Source organism: Myxocyprinus asiaticus, chromosome 30 (genome assembly GCF_019703515.2).
Source record: "Myxocyprinus asiaticus isolate MX2 ecotype Aquarium Trade chromosome 30, UBuf_Myxa_2, whole genome shotgun sequence".
Taxonomy (NCBI): domain Eukaryota; kingdom Metazoa; phylum Chordata; class Actinopteri; order Cypriniformes; family Catostomidae; genus Myxocyprinus; species Myxocyprinus asiaticus.
Window position 1 is genome coordinate 43,375,388 of NC_059373.1, and position 18,630 is coordinate 43,394,017.

Consider the following 18,630-nt stretch of genomic DNA (forward strand, 5'->3'; position numbering starts at 1 on the left):
ACAATATGAGATCATGAAATACAGGTGAAAATCCAAAGCCTGCATAGAGTTTGCAAAGCAAATTGTTAGATCTTAATAATCGTATAATAATTTGGGTTGCTTCTGGATATATGCTACCAGGATATCTCTCCCACTTCCTCCTTCATAGGGAAGGCTGAGATCTGCCACACTGGTGCCCATTAAAACAGTTTCAGCACACATTCTCTTTTTCCATTTATTGTGTTCCAGCAGCATGTGGTCAAACATCGCATAAAAGAAGTTGTTGATTTAAAACAACATCTCCAAAAGCCACCTTGCGAGAAGTCGGATGAGGAAAATCACCATAAGCAAAGATGCAGCAATCATAGGAATATAGAGGCAGAGATTTAATTACTAATCATCTATAGGTGGTGAGACAAGGGGACGGCAAAAACCCATTACTTCATCGCCTAAGGTGAAAATTCTCAACACAAATAATTGAATACAAACTTGTAATGTGCCGAAGAGCAGGTTTATTGGCACTTCTGAAAAATATCTTAGAGATCTGCACGGTAAAGGATAAAGAATAAAGGAATGCACACACAATGCTCCCAGAACTGTGTGACGCGCTGTCGCTCCCAGACACGAGAAGTTCTTTAGAGCAGTGGTTCTCAACTGGCTTTGCTTTGGGACCCAGATTTCACACTGTACATCAAGTGGTGACCCACCATAGTAAAGGACAAAACCTGAATTTAATGGATCCTGCATGGGTCACATTTTCTTTTAATTTGTATATTTTTATTCATGTTTTTCAATTATAAATGTGACATTATTTTTGTTGTTGATGTCAAAAACAAAAAGTTCTCTCTCTGCTTTTCAAAGTTGATGAGCATATTTATTTATATTCTATATTTTATATTTATTATCCAGTTTACCATTCTAACAGAACATAGGCGTGATGAGGAGGGTGTGGCCGGGCCGTAAGGATGGACACCTGGCGCTGAATTACCCCAATCAGCCAGGAGAGGGATAAAGAGGAGCCGAAGACAGCAATGAGGGAGAGAGTTAGAGATGCATGCAGCCGTTGAACCTGTGCATTCTGCATTGGGCCAGAGAGTCCAACAGTGTGAGTGACACACGGAGCTGTGAATGTGTGCGTCAGCGAGTGTGTGCTGAAAAGCAGTTTTATGTTGTGACCAAGTGTCTAATTAAAGTCTACTGTGAACTGTTTACCCGGCTCCCACTTCCTCCTTCATAGGGAAGGCTGAGATCTGCCAAACTGGTGCCACAACCCAGGAGTTGGCGGAAGATGCACCATCAGAGAGCCCTCGCCACTGACGGAGGTGCACGACGGTGAAGGAATGCTCGATTCGGTGACGCTGGAGCAGTGCGTCAGCCGGCAGCCAAAAGGGATGGCTGAGGGTTCCAATGACATCGCCCGGCATCGCTGAGGACCGCTGTGCAGCTGGCTGACGACCAACTGGCAGCTTGATTGGGGACCGGTGTGTTTTTTTTTTCTCTTTTCTCTTTTTCTTTTCTCTCTCTCTCAGTCTCTCCCACTCTATCTTTCTCTCTCCCCTCTCTCACCCCTTGTCCTGCTCATGTTTCCAGGTGGTGTGGAAGATCATCCGGCAGCGGGATGTCCGGAAGGGCAACATCTCCCCTCCAGAAATGGGGAGGGCGGGGGGAGTAAGTCAGGCCGGATGGCTCCCCGGCCTGAATCGGGCGATGGGGATATGTGATGAGGAGGGCTTGGCTGGGGCGTAAGGATGGACGCCTGGTGCCGAATTACCACAATCAGCCAAGAGAGGGATAAAGAAGAGCTGGAGATGCCAGTGAGGGAGAGAGATGCATGCAGCCGACGAATGTGTGCATTCTGCATTGGGCCAGGAAGGCCAACAGTGTGAGCGACACACAGAGTTGTGTGTGTGTGCACCAGTGAGTGTGTGCTGAAAAGCAGTTTTATGTCGTGTCCAAGTAAAACTGTGTCTAATTAAAGTCTTCCGTGAAATGTTCACCCGGCTCCCACTTCCTCCTCCATAGGGAAGGCAGAGATTGGCCAAAATAGGCTATTACACAGGAGACAAATCTTATTCATAATTTGTCCACCTGTCTTTGAGGTCCTAAAGTCCTTGACCTTAGATATACAGTGCAATGACATACGAGCACAGGTTACTGTTACTTCTGTAAAATTGTGAAACATATTTGTATTGGTGATGATGAGTAATTTTGAAAGAAAAACAAAAATTTTATTTTGGTGCATAACACAGTGTTGCTCTGTCCCACCTCACTGCTGTTTATAATGTCGGGGATGCCTGTTTGAGAGGTTTGACTTCCTCCATAGCAATTTAAACTAGAAAATTCTCACTAGAATCCATTCCAGAGATATAGTACATTAGAGCAGATCATTGGCGCTAGCTGTTCGTACACTTGTGTGAAAAACAAGCTTTAATCACACCACGAAAATATAGCGATGGCCTCGGCAGTCCTAAATTTCCTTTGGGCAGCCCCTGAAAATGTTTCAAAGGGGGAACCATGGCATGTTCTTTCCCTACTGTCCGTGACCCAGTCCTAATATACCTGCGACCCACCAGTTGAGAAACACTGCTTTAGAGTGTTTTCATGAGTTCACATATTCATGTAATTTTTTTAATGAAGAGAAGGTAAACATATGTGGCTCGCTGTCCATAATGGAGGGCTTGAGCTCAAGACTCGATCCGATCCCGTGGTACCCACCAAAAACTGCTGACCATGGCAATTGTTACCATGGATAATGATAGGGACAGCAAGCCATTAATAGGGTCCTTTAATGAGATACTGTGGATTAGGCCTACTGGTTTCTTATGTGAAACTGACCCCCCCACAAACGTATTTAGGAAGTATTTGAGGAATAGAAGCTGTGTGGGCATTAGATGATGATGTTATAAGGGATGGAGTGCTCGTTGTGTCCTTTGGTGCTTTGAGCTCCTGCGGGAGCTGTCCAGTGCTGAATAAAAGGGGTGGTGCGGGGCGCTTTGATAGATGTTGGTTGGCGGCAGATGCACTTGGGAGTATGCATGCCTATACCTCCAGACTGAAAGGGAGGGCTTGCGCTGCAGACCGAATGGGAGCTTGCGGTGGAAATGAGAGAGGATTCTTGCTCACAGCATTCAAACAGGCGAGCCCATCAAGCAATCGAACGGGGACACACACCGCATTCGAATGGGAGAGCCCCCTCAACATTTCGAAAGGGGCAGCCCACGATTCAAATAATCATGAGTTAGCTCACCCAGCCTACATACGGGAGAGCCCTCGCTGTGATTCTAATGGGAGAGACTGGTTTGCATTAGAGCGGGTGAGCCCTCACTATGATTCGAACAGGAGAGCCCATGGCCGAAACCTGGAAGCTCACTTGGCATTTGAACGGGAAGCCCACGGCCGGAGCGTGGTAATTCACGCCATGCTCGAATGGGAGAGCTAGCGGAATTGAAAACTTTCTAGATGCCCTGGATACGAGCGGAACCATGAGCTATGAACGATGAGTTTAAGTTACAAAAATAAGTATTAATGGAGTTATTTATTAGTTCATGTATGATTAAACACTTATGAATGCATACATATTATCAATATGCGCATCTGCGTATCTATGAACGAGTACAAGAAGACTGGAGAAGACGACTGAATGGGTGATTCCTTTAAGCACAAATTAGCTAATTAGAAATTGGTGAGCTCTTCTGATATGGAAAGCTGGAAAGCATCTGAAGACCAACGACCGAGAGACGGAATTTGCTGCTCAGGTAGGCCTTTTTGGGTGGTGGTGGTTGCTACTCCGATGCGGAATGAATGACTGGAATACAGGTCGGCCAGGATGCCAGATTGCATAAGAACAGATTTGATGTGCTTCTGAATCCAAAATCTTGTCACGGCATGATTAATGTCATCAGTGAAAAGGGAGTCTAGCGGATTTTTAATTTGGGTTCCTCTGTATGTAAAATACGAGAGACTGATAAGGTTGAATGGGGGTGAGCAAATTGAAGATATACAGTATATGTAATGGCCTTTTTTCACTTGTCTGTTTTACTCTGCTTAATGAGATATATGATAGATTCGCTATCTAGGATTTGTGAGTCTGAGAATGTGGGGTGTATTTTTGGATCAAAATTTGAACCGGTAGTGAGAAAATCAAAGAAAGCTAGATTAAACATTGCGTCAAGCCTTTGGGCTGTATTGGCTGAATGGTAACCAAGACGAAGGGTAGTGATGCATTTGCTTAACAAGTCAATGTTTAAAGATTGTCTGGTATTAGAGCGAGCGGGTTGAGATTTTTTAATGCCTTTGATGAGGAGCGAGATTCAAGTATTACTTATTGCAGTAACGGGGTTGGCGAAAATAAATTTATGGAAAAATGTAATGCTGCTCAGATAGCCTTTAATAGTACCTGCTTGAAAACTTTTGCAATGGTTGAGATATAAAAGGAAAGAGGATAGCAAGGAAAAATCTGGAAACGGCAATTTGTAGGTTTGGTGGAATTGTTTAAAACATTTCCAAGTGGTCCAGTAGGTTTGGAGGGTTCTAGGGGAAATAGCTAGAAATATGGAATCAAGTGATGCGTTAAGGAGATGTTTGAGGGGATGATTTACAGGAAGATTAGCTCTGAATAACGAGATACCGGGGTTGGAGTCAGGTCTGCCTCAGGTGCCAATGCTCTGAATTTCTCTAAAGAAAAGCGAGAAAGGGAGTCAGCTATTTGGTTTTTAAAACCAGGAATGTGTTAGGCTGTAATAATGAATTAACTACAGGCTGAGATCCAAATTAAGCACCTTAGGAAAGGCAGCAATTCTGAGGAATGAGAATGTCCTTTGTTGATGCATTGTACTGTAGCTTGGTTATCACAGAGGACTAGAATGCTTTTTGAAGTCCATGTTTCCCCCCACAAAACACTGCAGCTATGAGAGGATATAATTCAAACAGGGCAGAGGAAGCTACAGACTGCGGAAGATCTGACAGCTCAGGAGGCCATGTGAATGTAAACCAGTGGCCTTGGTAATATCCTCTGAAGCCAGCGGAGGGGGCAGTGTCGGTGAATAATTGGATATCGTTTGGATGTGAAAGGCAGTCATCATAGAAGAAGGTGAGTCCATTCCATTGTTTATGAAATTTTAGCCAAAGCGATAGCTCAGTACGGCAGGGCAGGTTTAGGGTTATTGTGTTGTCTATTGCGGAGGCGGATGCGGCGAGAGAAAAGAAGTGCAAGATGAAAAGGTGATCTTGGGGAATTATACATATGACGATATTTAGAAGAAAAACAAGTTAAAAGAAAATGTAACCCATGCAGGATCCATTAAATTCAGGTTTTGTTCTTTACTATGGTGGGTCACCACTTGATGTCCAGTGTGAAATCTGGGTCCCAAAGCAAAACCAGTTGAGAACCACTGCTCTAAAGAACTTCTTGTGTCTGGGAGCGACAGCGCATCACACAGTTCTGGGAGCGATATGTGTGTGTGTTCCTTTATTCTTATGACTTTACCATGCAGATCCCTAAGATATTTTTCAGAAGTGCCTATAAACCTGCTCTTCGGCACATTTCAAGTTTGTATTCAATTATTTGTGTTGAGAATTTTCACCTTAGGCGATGGCTTAATGGGTTTCTCTGCCTGCATCTTTGCTTATGGTGATTTTTCTCCTCCGACTTCCCGCAAGGTGGCTTTTGGAGATGTTGTTTTAAATCAACAGCTTCTTTTATGGGATGTTTGATCACATGCTGCTAGAACACAGTAAATGGAAAAAGAGAATGTGTGCTGGAAGTGTTTTAATGGGCACACCATCTTGGTAGCAAATATCCAAAAGCAACCCACATTATTATACGATTATTAAGATCTAACCATTTGCTTTGCAAATTTTATGCAGGCTTTGGGTTTTCACCTTGTAAGGGGGTTCAGTGGAAAGGAGGCGGCGAGAACCGGCTTGACAACTTAAATAATAATTTAATAAACAATTTAAACAAACACACAACCAAAAACCACACAGTACAGCTGCCTGCAATTCTCTCTCTCTCGAACTGTCGTCCCCGGCCGCCTTTATCCCTCGCGCGCCCCATCAGGCTGATTGGGGACCGGGTGTGTCTCATTCCAGCCCGGCCCCGCCCTCCTCAGCTCTACACACCTGTATATCATGATCTCATATTGTCGAGCTTCCATTGTGATCCAACGTAATTAATTCTGCACTACTTTTGTTAAACATTTTGTCAATGTATGCAGTATTTTATTTGTCCAGAAATTATAACATTACTTACAACAAGATTTTTATTTTTTGGATTTTCTTCCCTTTTCTCCCCAATTTGGAATGCCCAATTTCCAATGTGCTCTAAGTCCTCGTGGTGGCGTAGTGACTCACCTCAATCTGGGTGGCGGAGGACAAATCTCAGTTGCCTCCACGTCTGAGACCGTCAATCCACGCATCTTGTCACGTGGCTTGAGCGCGTTACCACGGAAAAGTAGCGCGCATGGAGGCTTCTTTTTGCACATTCTCTGTGGCATCCACGCACAACTCACCACGTGCCCCACCGAGAGTGAGAACCACATTATAGCGACCATGAGGAGGTTATCCCATGTGACTCTACCCCCCCCTAGCAACCAGGCCAATTTGGTTGCTTAGGAGACCTGGCTGGAGTCACTCAGCATGCCCTGGATTTGAACTCGCGACTCCAGGGGTGGTAGTCAGGGTCAATACTCGCTGAGCTACCCAGGCCCCCCAACTTACAACAAGATTAACATTACCAGTTGTACACACATCACAACAAAAGGACAGGCATTGCCTATACGTTGCAATATTTAAGAGATGCAAAGTTCTCAGTGCTTCCCCAAATTTAACAGACGATGTTTGAACATGAAGCATGCACCATTTCCTCAAACAGCAATGCATCTTCCTTCAACTCGACATGGTGCCGTGGCTGAAGCTGATGCTCCAAAGAGTTCATTGATTTGAACAACTCTGGGGTCTGAGGGTGTTTTTGGGCCCTGGAGAAGTTTTGACATGCATTGACATTTGTGCTTTTTTCAGTTGCTTAAAAGCTTATTCATGGCAAAGTCTGATAACACTGTATTCAGCACAAACTGGGCTACAATAATAGGTGAGCAACATGTGTGTACATGTTTGTATTTTGTTTATGCGTGGTTTTTGAAAAAACAATTTTAAGTCACTGAAATAAGGCCATATAACATACTAAACATTTGTTCACAAGACTTTTGAGAACTGGATCTTGTAGCCTAGAGTTTTTGCTACAAAATGATGTGAAAACCATCCTAATCACTCATTCATACAAAACAATATAGTCATTTAACTTTTGTAAGACACTTTTAGTGTTAGAAAGGCCATATGCGAGGAGGCGTGAATGATCATGAATATTGATGTGATTCACACCTGAGGAGACAAAGACCCCTCCCCTGGGAACAGAATAAAATGTCATATCTGATATAGGGCATATACACAATATTATATATATATATATATATATATATATATATATATATATATATATATATATATATATATATATATATATATATATCACACACACACACACACACACACACACACACACACAAATTTCAGGATTCTTTGGTGAATAGAAAGTTCAAAATAACAGCATTTATCTGAAATAGAAAGCTTTTGTAACATTATAAATGTCTTTACAGTCACTTTTGAACGGTAGTGTATAATGTTACAAAAGCTTTCTATTTAAGATGCTGTTATTTTGAACATTCTATTCATCAAAGAAACCTGAAAAAAATTGTACACAACTGTTTTCAACATTGATAATAAAAATACATTTTCTTGAGCAGCAAATCATCATATTAGAATGATTTCTGAAGGATCATGTGACACTGAAGACTGAAGTAATGATGCTGAAAATTCAGCTTTACATCACAGGAATAAAGAGCATTTTAATATATATATATATATATATATATATATATATATATATATAAATTTGCCTCGGGGGCATTTACCATTTGCATTGATCACCTCAGCATATTACCGTATGAATAGCGCCCTCTGCGCGTGGTGTGAACACATTAGGGATAATTAGCTGAGCCAGGAGAAACTGTACATCGCTTTGTTTCATACAGATTACATTACAGGAGAATATATGTTTTAAATTTGAATTGTTTTATTTAAAAGTAAACATTTTAAGCTTTCTTTAGACATATGTTTCATGTTTGTGTGATAAGTATTCGCGGAGTTTCAGTTCATTTTTGTGACGTGTTTCAGAAAGATGCTCACGGAGACAGAGACGGCGCACCCTGTTTATTTTCTTTATTTTACAAAAGCACAAGGTTTTGTCGTCATTGTGAGTGTACACAAATAAAAGTAGAACCTTTATAGTTTCTAATGATGTCTTAAACTTATCTGTATGCCCCAAAATGACGGAGTATTTTAAGTTGTTTGCGCTGTTATGAGGAAAAAATCCAGCAGGATGCCCCAGCGCATCCGTCGACCCCTGAGGGTTAAACACAGCACTGAAAACAGAGTGAGAGGTGTCACAATGGTCAAAGACATCTATCGAACACATGTTTCCATGGTACAACAAATTAAAAAAGTACAATATCAAAAGCAGCATCAATATTCCTGGTGGTTAATGTCCTCAAACAACCAGAAAGAACTCCCATTGTCACACTTCACAACGAATGAAACACAGTAATCTGAGGTATATTCATTTAATTGTGGGATCTCAAGTATTAGTAGACTCTCAAAAATTATATGTTTCTTTCCTTGATTAAGATTTTCAAAACACAGCTGCTTACTGATTTCATGCTTACTGATAGTGGCATCTGGTGGCCAAGGCTGGTACTGCATGCTAATTGTTAGCTAGCAAGCCTCTTGAGAAAAAAAAATATGTTTCTGAGAAAGAAAAAAAAATTTAGAGAAAAAACAAATTGGAAAGAGAAAAGCTTTTTTGAGTGAAGAGAAAAAAAATCTGAAAAAGAAAAAAAAAATTGGCAAAAAAATAGAGAATTCTTTTTTTTGTGTGTGTAGAGATTTTTTTTTTTTTTTGAGAGACTGTTTTTTTATTTTTTTTTATTTTTGAGAGAGAGAGAGAGAGAGAGAGAGAAGTTTGAGGGAGAAAAAAAAATACAGATTTTTTTTTTTTTTGAGGAAAAAAAAAAACATTTTGGAGAGAAAAAAAATAAGTGTAGGACATAGGATCAGGAAGGCACAAAGACACCCAAAACATTTTTTTCACAAAGTGATACAATTTTTTTTTTCACATTGCGGTTCAGGGCTTCCGTAAAATAATAACAAGATTGGGTGAGAAACTCTTTCCCATACCCCCTATAAGAAACTAAAGAATATGTATCTTGTGGTACACGTTGCCTGTTTAAGGGTTAAAGAAATAGTTCACTTAAAAAATAAAATTCTCTCATCATTTACTCACCCTCATGCCATCCCAGATGTGTATGACATTTTTTCTTCTTCTGAACACAAATTTTAGAAGAATATTTCATCTCTGTAGGTCCAAATATTGCAAGCGAATGGGTGCCAGAATTTTGAGGCTCAAAAAGCATACAGAGGAAGCATAAAAGTAATCCATACAACTCCAGTGGTTAAATCCATATCTTCTGAAGCAATATGATAGCTGTGAAACAAATCAATGTTTAAGTCCTTTTTTTGAACTATAAATCTATTTTTACACAGCCCTACTATGCGCGTTCATGAGTTTTTCTTCTGCTCTTTACCGATTCGCATTCTTTGTGCATGTCGCCACCTACTAAGCTGTTGTGCAAATATTATTTATTTATTCTTTTCATTTTTCTTTATCCCTCCCTTTTTTCTTTCTCCTCTCTGCCCAGTAAGTTGCTATATGCACGAAGAATGCAAATTACTAAAACACAGAAGAAAAAAATTCGGTTCTCTCATAAACGCGCATAGGAGGGCTGGTGAAAGTGTAGATTTATAGAAAAAAAGGACTTTACTATTTATGAAGATATGTATTTAACCACTGGAATCTTATGGAATATTTTGAAGCTATAAAAAGCAAACAAAGGCAGCATAAAAGTTTTGGCCACCTTTAACTTGCATTGAATGAACCAAGAGCTGAGATATTTTACTAAAAATCTTTGTTTGTGTTCTACAGATGAAAGAAATTCATACACATCTGGGATGGCATGAGAGTGAGTAAATGATGAGAGAATTTTAATTTTTGTGTGAACTTTCCCTTTAGGGTAACAATTGCAGGTACCCACATTTTACAGTGTAGAAGTTGTCCATATGTTGATATTGTGGGCTACATATCAGTGTCTATCCAAAACTACAGTACACTTTACATTTGAAAACCTATTAATCCAACTGTTATCTCATAAGTGTAGTAAATGCATTAAAAAATCTGGATGTGTACAGGAGTAAACATGTCAAATTATTTGTGTGTTTGAGTGTGTATGTTTTCTTTATCACACACAGTATATCCTCCCTCATAAGAACATTTCCGTACAGAATGTGTCAGTAGCTGTTGTGTAATGTGAGGCAGTTTTACCTGGTCACAGATGTGGAGGCTGAATATGAGTGAGATGAAACCGGTGGATGGATATCTGCCATGTTTCTGCAGCCAGCGCTCTTGAACATATTTGAGGAAAGCTGGATGGAGGATCATCACCTGAGAACAAGCACACTGATCTCACTGAGATGTTCAGAAAGTCTTTCAGATATGTCTTCATTAAAGACCCCATTATATCAAAATTGTGATATCAAAGAGTTTTTATTTTTTATTTTTAGCTTATGTCTATTACGTGAGGGAAAAATCTATTGACATTGAAATGAACTTTTAGCAACTATTCAAACATGATCACACAGTAAGACACCATATTTCTTCCGAATGTTCCAGTACCCTGACATCTGCCACATTCTGCTAAGGTACTGACAAGCTCTATCTCCCATCAGACATTTTGCATCAGTTCAAGTGTTTACCTTTTCCTGTGGTGCAACCGGAAGCACCTACTAGAAACCTACTGCTGACTTAACTGTGAAGTCCTACCGAATTCACTGTGAGGTCAGTCAGAATATTTATATATATATATATATATATATATATATATATATATATATATATATACAGGTGCATCTCAATAAATTAGAATGTCGTGGAAAAGTTCATTTATTTCAGTAATTCAACTCAAATTGTGAAACTCGTGTATTAAATAAATTCAATGCACACAGACTGAAATAGTTTAAGTCTTTGGTTCTTTTAATTGTGATGATTTTGGCTCACATTTAACAAAAACCCACCAATTCACTATCTCAAAAAATTAGAATATGGTGACATGCCAATCAGCTAATCAACTCAAAACACCTGCAAAGTTTTCCTGAGCCTTCAAAATGGTCTCTCAGTTTGGTTCACTAGGCTACACAATCATGGGGAAGACTGCTGATCTGACAGTTGTCCAGAAGACAATCATTGACACCCTTCACAAGGAGGGTAAGCCACAAACATTCATTGCCAAAGAAGCTGGCTGTTCACAGAGTGCTGTATCCAAGCATGTTAACAAAGTTGAGTGGAAGGAAAAAGTGTGGAAGAAAAAGATGCACAACCAACCGAGAGACCCGCAGCCTTATGATTGTCAAGCAAAATCGATTCAAGAATTTGGGTGAACTTCACAAGGAATGGACTGAGGCTGGGGTCAAGGCATCAAGAGCCACCACACACAGACGTGTCAAGGAATTTGGCTACAGTTGTCATATTCCTCTTGTTAAGTCACTCCTGAACCACAGACAACGTCAGAGGCGTCTTACCTGGGCTAAGGAGAAGAAGAACTGGACTGTTGCCCAGTGGTCCAAAGTCCTCTTTTCAGATGAGAGCAAGTTTTGTATTTCATTTGGAAACCAAGGTCCTAGAGTCTGGAGGAAGGGTGGAGAAGCTCATAGCCCAAGTTGCTTGAAGTCCAGTGTTCAGTTTCCACAGTCTGTGATGATTTGGGGTGCAATGTCATCTGCTGGTGTTGGTCCATTGTGTTTTTTGAAAACCAAAGTCACTGCACCCGTTTACCAAGAAATTTTGGAGCACTTTATGCTTCCTTCTGCTGACCAGCTTTTTAAAGATGCTGATTTCATTTTCCAGCAGGATTTGGCACCTGCCCACACTGCCAAAAGCACCAAAAGTTGGTTAAATGACCATGGTATTGGTGTGCTTGACTGGCCAGCAAACTCACCAGACCTGAACCCCATAGAGAATCTATGGGGTATTGTCAAGAGGAAAATGAGAAACAAGAGACCAAAAAATGCAGATGAGCTGAAGGCCACTGTCAAAGAAACCTGGGCTTCCATACCACATCAGCAGTGCCACAAACTGATCACCTCCATGCCACGCCGAATTGAGGCAGTAATTAAAGCAAAAGGAGTCCCTACCAAGTATTGAGTACATATACAGTACATGAACATACTTTCCAGAAGGCCAACAATTCACTAAAAATGTTTTTTTTTATTGGTCTTATGATGTATTCTAATTTTTTGAGATAGTGAATTGGTGGGTTTTTGTTAAATGTGAGCCAAAATCATCACAATTAAAAGAACCAAAGACTTAAACTACTTCAGTCTGTGTGCATTGAATTTATTTAATACACGAGTTTCACAATTTGAGTTGAATTACTGAAATAAATGAACTTTTCCACGATATTCTAATTTATTGAGATGCACCTGTATTATTAATTGCAAGAGCAGAAATTGCCTACTGAAAAGGAAACATAATTCAACAAAATACAAAATAAAACACAACAGCCAGATGGAAACAATTATAAGAGGTTATAAATCAACCTTATTGTTGACATTTTTGAGATTTTTTGCTGTTAATGCCCAATAAAGATGCATTATATATGAATTAAAGTAAACCAAATAGAGCGGGAGGAGTGGGTTCTTGTCTAAATATTTAAAGATAAAGATAAAAATAAAGATGCTTTATTGTCATTGTACACAATACAACAAAATTTAGTTTGGCAACCCTCAGAGATAGAACAACAGTAGTACAACAGTATTACACACAGTACAAACGCAAGCAACAGTAGAAAGTGAAGTGAATAAAGAAACTATAATAAGTAAAAAAAAAAACAAATATAATAAAAAAGAAAAATAATTATATATAAATATAACTTACACTTACGAATGAAACATTTTCCAAAAATAATAAACAAATTGACAATAAATTGAATCTGTAATTTTTTGCCGTTATTGTATAGTGTTAATGTATTTGTTACCAAAAGATTTAACAATGACACATTTACAAAAAAGGTGTTTAATCTGTCACAAGTAACATTTTTCTAATTTTGTCAATATTTTTCTAAAGCCTACGATTACAAGGATAACATTTGTGTAATATTTTAAAAGACACCTCTCTCACTTTATTAGTCAAAACATATTTACTGTATGAAGAAGAGACTAAACCAAATTCCATAAACAGCCATCCATTGAAAAATAGATGGTGGAAAATTTGTTTATATTAAGACAATTATGGACAAAGTGGTTATTAAACTTGTCATCAGTAACAGGGGTTCCTTAATCTGAGATACTGATGGTCAGAGTCATTATATCAAACAGAGTTTGCTTTTCTTTTAAGAGAATCTTAAAAGGCTACCAATAGGAATGCCATTTATGGCAGTTTGGAACTCCTTTGGAATGGCCTCAAAATGATACTTTTGGGAAAATGCTGAAAAGGAATAGTCATTACATGGTCATAACTGGCTAACAATAAGAATATTATTACTAAACCAATTCACAATGAAAATGTATTCCTATAAGAAATATACAGTTATTACAAATTAAGTGGGAAATTCTGTTTAATAATTAATGATCATGACAGCCATTTCTGTTGGTGAAATTTAGCAAGCTTGACTGGTAATTTACCCACTGTGAAGGGGCACTGCAATAAGAAATTAATACCTCCAAGTTTTAAATTCGGTAAATATTCCACATTGAATTGTTTTTTTTCTTCTTTTCTACCAAATATCTTTTAAACCTGTTAACCTTAATAGTATGGTTGAATGTAGTAAAGACAAAAACACCTAAACTTCCATCATTAATGTTATTTTTCAACACGTGTGGTTTATTCTTCCATATGACATTATAGAGTAATTTATCTAATGCAGATTTAGGACTATCTTGAACAGAAAAGAAAAAGGATGCTCTTGATAAGCCCTCTGCTTTGGATAACAAAACTCAACCGCTAAGAGACGGATCCCTCTCAAGCCATGAATTAAATTTCTTTTTAATCTTCTCAATCATGGGGTTCAAATTTATATCAGTAAGGCTCATCCTAGATTTTAATAATATTTTTAAAAGATAATATTTCACATTTGTAAATATTGAGGGAAAGTCCAGAGATCTGGGACATTTTGTATTTTACAATACCTAAAGCTTTACTCTAGCTTTTGGCACCTCACGTTGATCTCTCAAAAATTGTTGTATCGTCTGTGTGAGATTTTTATTTCTTTTTCTTGAATTCTAATACCATTAAAACCGTTATTTTCATTGACCACTAAAGACAGAATTTGTGTTACCAACCAGAAAACAAAGGACGAAATGGGAAGCAACCATGTCATCTTGTGTAACTTCTATGACACTCTCGTCTCGTTTCAACTGGTCTCGAACAACGTACTTCAGAATCCAAAGTCCAACACTCTAGGATCACATTGTAATAAGTGTGTAAATGTAGGTGAGTCTGTAAGTGTTAAAAATTTTCGTTTCTCAAATGATGCGTTATAGTAAAAGTTTTCCGATATCATGACATTGCAGTGTGTGAGTAATAGTGCAAAAATAAGTGTTTATAAAGTAGTAATCAGCTGTTTTAGTCATGTTTTCTATGAAAGTGATTAAAACACACAGTTGTTGTAGTGCCTCTACTGTTAATATCATCAGGAAACTGCAGCAAAAAGTAGAATTCAGCAGGTAAAAGTAAGTTTATTAAAATGTAGCTAGAGTAACATTTTATGAGACTAGGTTGATTTAAACCCTGAATATGAATGAGATCACCTTGAACTGTAATAATTTTTGTTACCTCCTAGGTACTCCAATTACCTACCACAAGCTCCTCACCTTTTCCCTATTTGCTTTTATTGAAGGTTTTACTGGAACATATGTTCTGAAGAGAAAGAAAAAGACATGATTAACATACAGACAGAATGGGCAAAACAGTCTTTAAAGTAAAAGCAATTATAGTTTTTACACATTCATGAATTTATGCTTGTTTGGTTAATCAGTTCTCACCGATGAATGTGTTTGCTTGTGAAGACACTGATGATCCACTGAAGATCCACAGTCTTGAATGGGATCAGCACCAAATGGGTGGAGTTGTCCATGTCCACAGCGCTCTCAGGGTAAATAATCCGGTGAGTGGTCTTAGACCCCACGTCCCGCTCAAAACCTTCTGTTGGGCCCTTATTTACCCTTGAAGAACATACACAGAAAATTCACAGGCAGATAATTCAGTTGTAAAGTATATTTGTCAGTTTATGTGTAAATAGATCAAATAACATGATGCATATTTTGGTATCTGGGTTTATAATTTTTTTGTCAATAATAATAAGATGTCTGCGATGAGGCGAAACCCTATTTTTACAAAGCATATTTTTTCGCCGACCAAATCAACAGGTTAGAGCAGGGGTGTCAAATTCATTTTGGGTCGCAGGCCTGATCGGATCAAGCGACACTGCTTGGGGGCCAAAGTTTATATATAATTTATAAATATATATATATATATATATATATATATATATATATATATATATATATATATATATATATCACACACACACACACACACACACACATACACACACTTAAACTTTGTTTAAATAACTTTAATAATTATGTATTAAACTTAATTATCTTTAACAAAATTTTATATACTGTAAACAATAAAGGTAATAACTGATTTAAGTTTCAAGAATTTTGTACACAAAACATTTCAACATGATTGAGTTGAAAAAAGTAAGTTCACTCACTGAAGGATTTGTCAAACTGATTCAAAACGAGAATTTGTGAGCTGGTGAATCACTGTTTTAAAAGTACTGGCTCATAAGAATAATTTATTCATGAATCGGACTAAACCAATCACCGTGTTTATTGTTGAGTACAGCCAGCAAACACAACGCAATAGAAAGGCATGAAGTTTTGGTGTTATTTCTGTCACGCTAATGGGAAGGACGAGACGAGAGAGTGGGGATCCAAATGTAGAACTATTTATTATGGAACTCAGAAGATGAATAAGAAACAATGATGAAAATAAAGCACTTGAGCAAAAGTAACAGCAGTTTGCTGGCTAAATTTGTATGTAACATTCAAACACTAACATGCTTACAAACAAACAAGAACCGACAAAGTGATGTGCGATGAGGATGTCTGGAAGGTGCTTGATGGGAAATGTAGTTTGGGGGAAAACTTCAACATAAGTCTCAGAACACAGAAAGATGACAAAAAGGGTTCATACCCAAAAGAGAGACTCCTGGTGCCCATTGATGGATGGAAAGGAAGGCAGGGCCAAGCAGACCAGGAAGAATCCAGAGGATGATTATGTGGCCAATGAGGAGTTGGCTTTTTTTATGTCATTAAATTCAGACTGCAATCTCATAACTTGGGTAAAAGATAATTTCTTTAGTAATGCTGGTAGTTCAGCGGTGGAGCAAAGTAAAATTGGAGCAGGAAAATACAATTTTTTTGTCTCGCACATGCATTTCTGTGTATAATGGTCACATAAACTGGTCACATAAATATTCTCATAAAACAAGAAATGTTTCACACCTGTTCAAGAGTACACATTCACATGCTGCTCATTCTCCGCCATAGGTCGCCAGGATGGTATACAGATGTGTTTCTGGGGATTGTGTTCATATGAACAATGTTCTCACACAAAAGAGAGACGCGCACACACATTTAAACACTGCTCATTTCCCACCGGGGTTCACTAGGATGATTCACATATGTGTTTCTGTGTGTTCATATAAGAATGTTCTCACAGAAAGAAAAAAATTATCGTTGCACTGCACGAGGCGAACAAACTCTCGAAGAAGCCCTTCCCTTAACCACACACTCTCTGCACAACCGCTTTCCGGTGGCGAGCAGCGATCTATCTCTAGAGAGTGATCCAACGCAGCCATAATCTCACTTATGGTGTTCTGTCATCTACAGCCCATCACATGATGTGCCGATGTTGCGCGCAGGAACTCACAATCTCTTCGCAAGAACGTGATAGAGACTGTTTTGAACTGCAGGCGCCTTAATGGTTCTACAGCTGCTATCTTCCATTCCGGAGTAAGATGGCGGGCTTCAACCCATTTTAGACTAGAGACGCTTGAATCCTGTGCTCGCAGAGTGCCCATTCAAAATGATATCTCAGAAACAGTATCTCAGAAACAGATCTTATTGTGCATCCGCCCTCAGGCTGGTTTGCGTCGATAGAACTAAGGGACGCAAGCGTACTTTCATGTACAAGTTGCACCTCATCTCAGGCTGTTTTTAGGAGAGTTCTTTATTGGTTTCCCATACACTCGAAGTGTGTCGATGCAGCGCTCGCTCCATTGAAGCTGAGTGGCGTGCACATTTGAACTACCTCTATGATGAGCTATTAATAGCCCAAATTTACTACTCTGCCATTTGTACAGCCTGGGCCTTAAAGTCAAACTGGGCAAAAAGCACTTTCTCTCAGCCATTATGTCTCACTTTTAGAAGTCTGACTCGACTCTGTGAGCATGTGTGCACATCTCACAAGTGAGCATGTCCAGACCATTCTTCAATTCCATCTCAGTTTAAACTGGGGAAATAATTTCCACTGAAGTCATTCAAAAGTACTGGGCTTCATAGCAGCAGCATCCGCCATCACACCGTTATGTCTTTTACTCATGAGGCCTCTCCAGTGTCCCTCTCCTCAAACATCATGTACCACGGCACTCCTGGTGCCAGGGGCAAATGCACATTGGCATAACTCGCTGCTGTCTAGCTGCTCTAGCACCATGGACAGCTCTGACCTTTTAACAGCATTATGCTAAGTCAGGTCTTCTGGCGAAAGGTGATAAAAACGCCCGGCCTTTGGAACCTGGCACTTCAGTCGCTTGGAAATACTAGCTGTCTCTTAGCCTTGAAGGCTTTTCATTCTGAGGTAGCAAATCACCACGCTCGGACAACATGACAATGGTAGCTTACATAAATTGCATGCCCCTCTAAGGGTGAATGCCACCTGCAGGCTACAATACCGTCCACGAGACGCCTCTATGTGCCAAGCAGTGTGTGTTTAAAAATTGGTGCTCATAAAGTGGCGAAAACTCCGTGAATTGCCTCATATTTGAGATCCTCACGTTCCCCCAAGAACAGCCGGATGCGGATCTCACCCCATCAATGCTTAAGATCCACATAGAGACCATGTCGGCATACCATGCCCGGAGGCTGGATCCTCCATGGACAGACATGTTCTGTTTTCAGTTCCTCAAGGAAGCGAGGCGTCTAAACCCCCCTCACCCTGCTACGGTTCCGACTTGGGAATTAAATTTGGTTCTGAAAGCACTCACAAGCCCCTGTTCGAACCATTGTATTCGATCGAGTTGCATGTGCTGTCATTAAAGGCTGCACACCTGTTGGATTTGGCTTTATTTAAACAAGTGGGTAACATACAAGCGCTGTCGACTGGTAGCTCATGTCTAGAGTTCGGATCAAACCTTTCAAAGG

The 18,630-nt window shown here is 39.4% G+C and overlaps 1 protein-coding gene across 1 annotated transcript in view; it reads right to left on the reverse strand.

The window, feature by feature from the left end:
• LOC127420754 (CMP-N-acetylneuraminate-beta-galactosamide-alpha-2,3-sialyltransferase 1-like) overlaps window positions 1-18,630 on the reverse strand; it is a 46,473-nt gene that overhangs the window by 7,790 nt on the left and 20,053 nt on the right. The window contains exons 4-6 of the mRNA XM_051663281.1: window positions 15,181-15,360; window positions 15,010-15,055; window positions 10,469-10,588 (exon numbers count right to left, since the gene is read on the reverse strand). Coding sequence (XP_051519241.1) covers window positions 10,469-10,588; window positions 15,010-15,055; window positions 15,181-15,360 — 346 coding nt within the window. The remainder of the gene's footprint in view (window positions 1-10,468; window positions 10,589-15,009; window positions 15,056-15,180; window positions 15,361-18,630) is intronic.